General features: G+C 31.5%; 1 protein-coding gene and 1 pseudogene across 1 annotated transcript; both read left to right on the forward strand.

Annotated features, from left to right (window-relative positions):
• The first annotated feature begins 2,403 nt into the window (after nucleotides 1–2,403).
• LOC112513366 (3-oxoacyl-[acyl-carrier-protein] reductase FabG-like) lies at nucleotides 2,404–6,916 on the forward strand. Its single transcript, XM_025119602.1, has 3 exons — nucleotides 2,404–2,777; nucleotides 6,175–6,401; nucleotides 6,541–6,916. Exons 1-3 carry the CDS (start codon nucleotides 2,405–2,407, stop codon nucleotides 6,817–6,819), a joined length of 879 nt encoding a protein of 292 aa, XP_024975370.1. The 5' UTR covers nucleotide 2,404; the 3' UTR covers nucleotides 6,820–6,916.
• Nucleotides 6,917–8,989: 2,073 nt separating this feature from the next.
• The window catches only part of LOC112512311, a 3,075-nt pseudogene continuing 1,834 nt past the window's right edge, over nucleotides 8,990–10,230 (forward strand).

Below are 10,230 nucleotides of genomic sequence, written 5' to 3' on the forward strand. Positions count from 1 at the left end.
TTAAAAAAAATACACAAATGAAAACTTTTAAATACATAATTTGATACTAATATTGATATATTTTTTTGCAAATTTTATATGATATTTTCAAATTTATATTTTATTTAAAAATAAAAACATTATCGCTTTCTTAAAACCACATAAAATCGTATTACATCGACATGGATAAAAACTAAAACTAAACATTGAAATGAAAATATGTCCCGATGCATTGCACGAGTACCCTTCTAGCATAATATATGTATCATTAAAATACTTTAAAACAATCGGAACTTTTAGTAGAAAAATTAATTTCTACTTTTAGAAATCATTTAAGAGTAACTTACATTCGTGGTCCTTATGGTTTACTTAAAATTCGGTTTGTAAAGAATTATTGTCCCTCACATGCATCATCTACATCATTGGTCACTAACTTCTGTTTATAACATTGGTGGTCCCTCGAGTTAGCATCTTAAATCTCTGGTCGTTAGACCCTTCATGTGCCCCACATTCTGTGTTCTTACTTGTAACACCCTTTAACTTTAAGCCCTCGTTTCGTGTCATTTGTAACCCGTTACGTGGATTGCTCATTAATAATATCAAGTGTTATGCGATATTTTACTTCTATGAGTTTAGGGATAAACAAATGGGATTTCGTATGAAAAGATGGTGGATGCGAGGTTTAACGGACCATAAATTTCTCAAGTGGTATAACTGCCATAGGGGTTGTGTAAACAGTTTTGATCCCTTGATGAAGGGTTCTGAATAAGAATAATACGTCTGATACGCGGTTAACAATACCGATGACATATACATATATTGGAACTGCATATACATGTACACAATATCATGAATTTAGCTTCAAATATATATATATATATATATATATATATATATATATATATATGGTGGTTTTTATACGTTTTTATATTAAAACCTATTATCGTTTGACTTAAATGCTTTAAAAATAAAATTTATCGTAGGTTAAGACTAGGAATAGTAATGCGCCGGATCTTGTCCCTGAAACCGATAATCAAAACCGTCTCTGTACCGCTCCGATCCCTGTCGGGGATCTTACAGAGAATCCCCATCGGGGACCCACGTTTTCCTCGATCCCTTTTGGGGAACCCCTTAAGAGTAAAAATCTCTGTTCATCGTTGATTATATACTCAAACTCGAAACCAAAAGCGACATGAAAAATTTTCACAATAAAAATAAAATTACAATTTCTTCAAATAGAAATTCAAATATCAACCAACTAACATCACGATTACACGATCAGACAGATAGAGTAGATTTTTTTCACGAGGCTTATTTAGAGTGTCGAGGTAAAGTGGATAAAAGTCGTTTAAAATTTAATCTTAGTATTTTTCTTTTAATGATATAATATACATATAATATTTAAATTAATATATATACACACATACACATACCGGATAGGGACAAGCCTGTGATCACCAACCCCACCCCAATCTTTGATAAAATCCCCAAATATATCCTCGATCCCCACTGTTTCTGATAAAAAGTCCTAAACCTAACCCAAAAATTTTCGTTTTCGGGTTTCACCATTGATTTCGTATTATTTTTTGCCCTAAAATGGAGCAATCTTTTAATAAGTTAGTTTGAAACAAACACCAACATTTAATATCACTAGAAGGGTACTCGCACAATGTAACGAGATATATCTCGATTTTAATATTCCGTTTTTTGTCTTGGTCGATGTTATAATACGGTTTTATGTGGTTTTAAGAAAACGATAATGTTTTTATTTTTGAATAAAATATAAATATGAAAATATCATAAAATTTTGAAAAAATATATATTGATATTAGTAACAAACTAACAATTTAAAATTTCTCTTTTATGCAATTTCTTTAATTTTTTTCTTTTATTTTTTATTTAATAATATAATTTTTTATAAATATAATAATTAAGTATTTTGTTATAACTCAATGATTATTCTAACTATATTTTAAATTTTTTATATTTAAAATGATATGTTTATTCTCTATTTGATTATGTTTATCTGTAGTTAGTTACACGAATCCATACATAGAGCTTTAATAAATTGTACTTATGCACAATTTACATGTAATCTTAAATTTTAAGTAATATGCATCAATAAACAGTACTTAATACATGCATAAAAAAATAATTTTTAAGAATTTTTATCAAATGCTTTATAATATAGTATAGATTATTTTGTTCATTATTAATCATCTTGATACCTTTAATTCTAAATTAAAGATTTTCTTAATATTTATTTTACGTGTTTTAAATTCTCTTTTCGTGGTCTCGGAGGCTAACCCCCATACCTAACTCCTAAGCTTTAATGGTTGATAGGTACGCTAAAAATTGATTGTAACTTAAATTCATTTTTACTCCGTTTTAATGTTTAAAACCTGTTATTGATGCTGAAAGATCAATGACTATGTCTACTCAAGAAACGAGGATCGAGTTGGAACCATGGCGGGACTTGAGGGGCACGATCGTAATGGTTACCGGGGCATCTTCTGGTATCGGTTGGGAATTTTGTATCGACTTAGCAAAAGCCGGTTGCAAGATAATTGCTGCCGCTCGTCGAACCGAACGTCTTCGAATTCTGTGCGATAAAATTAACAAATTGGATGTATCTGATGGTCGAGTAAACCAAAGTCAAGCCAAGAATAATGACGTCATAGCGGTAGCGGTGGAGCTTGATGTCAGTGCCGATGGTCCTACCATTGAAGCTTCAGTGAGAAACGCCTGGGAAGCTTTTGGCCGAATTGATGCTTTAATCAACAATGCTGGTTTTAGAGGTAATTTTAGAATGTTTGTTTCCTAATCTTTTATTTATTTCTCAAACTTACTCAATTTTTATTTTTATTTTTATTTTTATTTTTATTTTCTTATAAAATTAAAAATTGTAATGGATTCCCAATTTTTTTTTTATGATATTACATTACAAAATTATGATTAAAACGAAATATATTTTAGAGAAAACTTCAACTATGGCCGTTTCAAAATTATGAAAATACAATCTGAATTTTGATAAGTCTAGAAATTATTTTTATGGTTTTTATTTTAACGAAAAGACTGAAATGTCCATCGTTCTAATGAAGAACACAAGCATAGTTAACGACTAATGACCACTTTGAGAGTAAAGTTCACTTTTGATCTCTAACTTAACGTTTGTCCGTTTCAACGTTTTTGTTCCTCGACTTTATTTTAATATATTTGTCCCTCACGTTTGGCACCTAGCAACAATTTTCGTTCCTCCTCCTAACGTCCGTTAACTTACCCGGTAAGCGTTTACCGGTAAATTTAAAACTATCATTTATTTACTGGGTAAGATTTTAGTCCACCAAAACAGTATCGTGCGCAACAATTTACCTGGTAAGCGCTTACCATGGTATAAGTCGTCGTCCTCACTTACCGGATAAGACTCTTGGTCTTTGTCTCGCTTTTACCGGGTAAGATTTTTTGTCCTTACCATATTCATCCGGTAAAATAATGTAACATGATGTTCACTTACCTAAGTAAGCGTTTGGTAAACAACCCCTAAATAAAGTTTTGACTAAAAACAGGTGTATAAATTGGAAATATTATAATATTAGTCTATTCACATAAAAAAGGTATATTTAAAATACAAAAAATGGTTGTTAAAATTATACAAATATATGTCAATTTTTACTCATAAATACATATCAATATTTAAAATAAATTAAAAAAAAACTAAATAGTTATCTACAAAAATGTAAATACAATAATATGATAACAAAAGTAGAAAATGGCAGAGGAAATGTAAATTGATTAATGATAAATGTAATGATAAAAAATGAAAGAGTAAAAATATAACCAATGATATAAGATATTTTTTAACAGATAAAAGTAAAGAGGTGTGCATATTAATAACACCCTTTTTAATTCATTTAAGTTCTTGTTATATTAATTTAAGTTTGTGCTTTTCCTCCTCCATTATTCATCTTTTAAGTTCCATGCATTAAAGAGTAATACATAGGTTCATATATAAAGTTAAATATTTTATGAGAAGATGAATAAAGACGCTTAATCATATATGATTGAACACACCTAAAGAAATATAATCATATATGATATTGAAACGTTTTGCCTTCTTGCATGAAATTTCCCCACCCTCTCTCTCTCTCTCTCTCTCTATCTATATATATATATATATATATATATATATATATATATATATATGGGAAGGGTTCAAACGAGAACCTCTGTGATTTACGAGAACGCAAGAACAATCCAATAACCTCATATTGTGATTAAAAATAAAATTAAAAGATTTTTAAAATTTAAATTTAAATTTAAAAAGATTCAAAAAAAATTAAAATTAAAAGGGTAATAATGGAAATGATATCATCAAATCTTTTAAACACGATCATTATCTTTTAAACACTCATTATTATCATTAGTCTTATCATTATCTAGTAAAACGGTTACGAAATAGGTTAAGATTATACTAGGTGTGATAATCATGTGATATGGGTGTGATAATCATGTGATAGGGGTGTGATAATCACCATTATACTTCACTTGGGTTATCGTTTTGGTTAATAAGTTAAAATTTTGGTGTAATCATATGATAGGGGTGTGATAATCATGTGATATGAGTGTGATAATCACCATTATACATCATTTGGGCTAACGTTTTGGTTGATAAGTTAAAATTTTGGTGTCATCATGTGATTTGGGTGTGATAATCATGTGATAAGGGTGTGATAATCATGTGATAAGGGTGTGATAATCACTGTTATACATCACTTGGGTTATCGTTTTGGTTGATAAGTTCAAATTTTGGTGTAATCATATAATATGGGTGTGATAATCATATGATATGAGTGTGATACTTATGTGATAGAGGTGTGATATGAAGAAAAAATGTTAACGAGAAGAAGAAGAAGAAGATAACTACCAAGAGTAAAACGTGAAACGTGAAAAGATAATTATGGTTAATTAAAATAAAATAAAAATTATAAAAATTACTTAATTACATTATTGTCCTTATTAAATTATTTATATATAATAAAAGTTAATTTATTAATTAAAAAAGTTTWAGGTTATTGGGTTGTTCTCGCGTTCTCGTAAATCACAGGGGTTCTCGTTTGAACCTCCACCATATATATATATATATATATATATGCATCTTTGTGAGTAAATTTCAAAAATCATCTGTGTAGTGGCGGATGCATGTGATAGGGGTTGGGGTCCTGGGCCCCAACGAAATCAAGTTTACAAAGCTTTTTTTTACTTATAATTTTTATGTTTATCTAATCAAGACCCAATAAAATAAACATGAAGGCCTCTTACTCTAGTCCAGTCCATTGGCTTTTTCCACATTTTGTAGTCAAATGGAAATGTTAGGCTAGGCAAATGGAAAAAGTAGTTTGTGACCTCAATTCTACCTAAAAATCCATCCTGCTGAAATGCCATTTTATACTTGAAATTGAAATTAGCATGAGTAGAACCTTTTAATTAAAATTATGATTGAAATATAACCACTTTCTACAGAATATCGACACCAATTGTGGCAATGGATAATTGGATATGGTTTAACAACGGGCAACTAGTTATTTATCTTCTTGAACTTGGACAAGGAAACTAAGGGCCGTTTTAACAAAAATTTACCCGGTAAGTGCTTTTCGGTAAAAATTCAACACTATTATTTACTTACTAGGTAAGATTTTAGTCCACCGAAACGGTATCATATGCAACAGTTTACACGATAAGCTCTTATCGTGGTAAGAGTCGTTGTCCTCACTTACCGGGTAAGACTCTTTGTCCTTGTCTTGGTAAGCGCTTACTCGGGTAAGCGTTTGGTAAACAGCCCCTAAGCATCGCTTATCAAGGATAAAGTAGAAAGAAACAAATCCACTAAATAATTTGTCTACAAAATTATATCATGCCTCCTACAATAATTTTTTTCTGCATCCGCTATTAAAATAGAGAAACTGTTGGATTTAAATGCAATTTCTTGGAAATTCTGACTATTCTTTTTCAGTTTTTTGAGAATTTATAAAGGAACTGTTAGAAATTTTTTTTAAATCTTTAGAAAGACCTAGACAAATTTTACACATTTGAGGATTGGATTTAGAATCATGAAATGGTTTGATGACCGTACCCTTTATGTTTTTATAACACGGTAAACTTGGATTGAAGTTTTTATATGTTGTATTTTGCATTTAGGTCCTATACGAGGTTCACTGGATTTGTCAGAAGAAGATTGGGATCGAACCTTTAGTACAAACATAAGAGGATCCTGGTTGGTTTCAAAGTATGTTTGCCTACAAATGCTTGCTCTCAATCAAGGAGGATCCATAATTAATATCTCCTCTACTGCTGGCGTCGGTCGTGTTTTTCCACCTGCTGTTGCATATGCTTCTTCAAAATCGGCCCTTGATACCATGACAAAGGTAATGCAAACAAATCCTCATCCCGAACTTTACCATGATCATGTATTTTTCGTTCTTGATGATTGAATCTTAAATTCGTTAATATGATCAATATGCATGTGATTGATCTTAAGTTTATTCGTTCACTTGCTCAATACAGGTAATGGCAATGGAACTTGGAAAACATAAAATAAGGGTGAACTCAATAGCTCCAGGGATTTTTCAATCTGAGATTACGAATGAACTCTTGGAGAAGAAATGGTTTGAGAAAGTGGTTTCAAGAACGGTGCCACTAAGAGATCTAGGCACTACTGATCCAGCTATGACATCGTTGGTGAAATACCTAATACATGACTCGTCCAACTATTTGACAGGTAATGTTTTCATTGTAGATGCAGGGTACACCTTAGCTGGCGTACCCCTTTTTTCGTCACTTTGAACTTACTGATGGTCAAAGTTAAATGGTCGTACCAGTATTGATACATCGTTGAGAAGGGTATTCTAAAACTGCATTAGTCAAATCAAAATAAAGAGAAGATGTAAAACAATAAAGAAATGATCAATGCAGATGTCATTTATGTTGATTGTTTTCTTTCAAGATTGTCATGGGTTTTGATCTGTGGGAGTTTTCAAGGGCAAAAGTAACCAAATTCAGAACATTTTGACGTTTTTCAACAAATTCATTTACGGTATCGTTCACAGTCATACAACACATCATATGTCATCGTAATATAATCGTACACAGTCATACAAACATCATATGTCATCATAATATAATCGTACATACCCAAAAAAAAAATACGAGAATATTGTCATACAAATGACCTAGATTTCATTTCTTTTATCCCAAACCAAAAACGCCCATACTTTTCAAAAACTCTTTCTAAAAAAAGCATAAAATATATAAACAAATAACACGTTATTTCAAAAACGAAACTACGCGAACATCTAATGATCATGTCATGTAGATTCATATACATTAATTTAGTGTTTTGTAAGGGGCTCTTAAACCGTTGTTGGTTACAGAATCAATACACACAATAAAGGAAAATCCATACGAAACATGGTAGATTGAAGGTTTCGAAATTTACTTTGGAAGAAAGCCGAAACCTTTGGAGAAGTTTCATTTAAGAAATGGTAAGTATTTGAGAAGTAAACAAGTGACTTGTTTGGATTTAATCTCTGTCATATGTTTTTTATTTAGGCCATATCATCATAATGATATGTCATCCATATCATCTAAATTAGTCAAAGAAACAAAAAAAAAAGGTAAGAAGTATCCATTGTTATAATAGATAGATTTTTCAAAATATAATGCTTATATAAAAAATAATTTGAAAATATATTGTTGTAATAAAGAAAAATCAAAATACATTATTATAATAAAATATTTATAAAAATTGGTAATTGTTTCATGCATTTAACATTTTTATGTAGGGAAAATTGCACCAAAATGGAACCAACTTTCACCTGATTCCTATTTTGGAGAACCAACTTTCAAAATCGTCATTTTGGGGAACCAACTTTCACTTGATTGTTATTTTGGGGAACCAACTTTCACCTGATTCTTATTTTGGGGAACCAACTTTCAAAATTTTCATTTTGGGGAACCAACTTGGACCTGATTCCTATTTTGGGGAACCAACTTTCAAAATCGTCATTTTGGGGAACCAACTTTCAAAATCGTCATTTTCGGGAACCAACTTGCATCTGATTCCTATTTTGGGAAACCAACTTGCAAAATAATTATAGAAAAATAACTAAAATTCATTTCTTTTCAAAAATTAATGCAATAAAATCTATTTTTCATTTTAAATCTCGTTTTTTTAATTCAGATATCAAATTGAAGATTTTTCGAAAAAAATCCAAATTACCACGATAAAAATTRTTTTTTACTAATGCAATAAAAAATCAATTTAATAGAAAAAAATTAATTGATGCAATAAAAAATAAATATTAAATATCACATTCAAGATTTTTATATCTAACCAATCTGTGTYAATATTAAAGTTTAAATCAAATTTGGTAAATCCAACCAAAATTTTGATAGAGACTCTTAAATTATCTGTTGTTGATCAATCAGACCTTAAATAAACAAAAAGTTCGATAGAGACCCCTAAATGACGATTTTAAAAGTTGGTTCCCCAAAATAGGAATCAGGTGAAAGTTGGTTCYATTTTGGTGTAATTTTCCCATTTTTCTATAATTATTTTGCAAGTTAGTTCCCCAAAATAGGAATTAGGTGCAAGTTGGTTCCCCAAAATGACGATTTTGAAAGTTGGTTCCCCAAAATAGGAATCAGGTCCAAGTTGGTTCCCCAAAATGACGATTTTGAAAGTTGGTTCCCCAAAATAAAAATCAGGTGAAAGTTGGTTCCCCAAAATGACGATTTTGAAAGTTTGTTCCCCAAATTAAGAATCATGTAAAAGTTGGTTCCATTTTGGTGCAATTTTCCCTTTTATGTATGTTTATTTTGATTTATGATTTAATATTTTATAATAATCTATTTAAACATACATCAAAATATACCATTGATTTAATTCATATATACATTCTTCCTTTCAAAATAAAATATAAGAAGTTGCCATGAAAACTGAAGGCGGTGGAGACTCACCGTAAAACCCTCGCCGCCCCAAAATCACCATTTTCGCGAAGCGGGGATGAGCGTTAATCGATTGCCGCTCGAAGATGAAGACCAACAACCATCACCATCAATCCAGTCGGAAACCTACATGGTGGGTTTCATTATCGCCAACATTGTCGGATTACAATACTATTCCGGCCGTGTAAGTGGCAGGGAGATGGTCGGTCTTGTTCGAGAACCCTTGAATGGCTTCGACCCTAACGCAATCAGAGTCGTCAATACTCGAGCAATCCAAGTCGGCCATATCGAGAAGAAGGTAGCTAGTGTTCTTGCACCATTAATCGACTCTAATTTGGTTCATGTTGAAGGGATTGTACCCAATACCCCTAAAAATAGTGTTCGGTATAAGCTCCCATGCCATATTCATATTTTTGCAAAGATYGAAGCCTTCGAAACCGTCAAAYYCTCAYTTTCACWATGTGGGTTGTATTTGATTTCACAAAGTGATTCTCTGTTTAGTACTTCTGAATCTATGGTCGTGAAAGAGAAGAAAAAGAGTGATGTAGATGAAGTTTTCAAGTTGGTTGATGAGAATGTAAGTAAAAGTACGGTTACGGGGACAATGGAACCCCCAAAAGATGTCATTTTACCTGATCTTTTTCTGCATCAAAAAGAGGGTTTGAGTTGGTTGCATCACCGTGAGAATTCCGATGAATTACCTCCGTTTTGGGAAGAAAGAGACGATGGTTTCATCAACGCTTTGACGAATTATCAAACCGACAAACGGCCGGAGCCTTTACGCGGTGGGATCTTTGCGGACGATATGGGATTGGGTAAAACTCTCACTTTACTTTCTTTGATTGCTTTGGATAAATGTAAGATTTCGAACGATGGAACAAGTGAACTAATGGGAATAGAAGATGATCAATCGGTTGTCCAAATTGGTAAGAAATCAAGAACCAGAACTGTTAATTGTAGCAAGAAACAGAAAACAGATGACACCCTTTTGGATGAAAGAAAAAAGAAAGAACGAATAGGCACGAAAATGACATTAATTGTGTGCCCACCTTCTGTTTTCTCAACTTGGATAACACAATTAACCGATCACACCAAAAGGGGGCGGCTAAAAGCATATATGTACTATGGGGAACGAACTCAAGATGTATCCGAGCTTCAAAACTACGATATAATCTTGACAACTTATAGTACTCTAGCTAGTGAACTTAACAATTCAAATGCTCCAATAAAGAAGATAGAGTGGTGGCG

The sequence above is a fragment of the Cynara cardunculus genome (assembly GCF_001531365.2).
Source record: "Cynara cardunculus var. scolymus isolate 2C chromosome LG 5, CcrdV1, whole genome shotgun sequence".
Taxonomy (NCBI): Eukaryota; Viridiplantae; Streptophyta; class Magnoliopsida; order Asterales; family Asteraceae; genus Cynara; species Cynara cardunculus.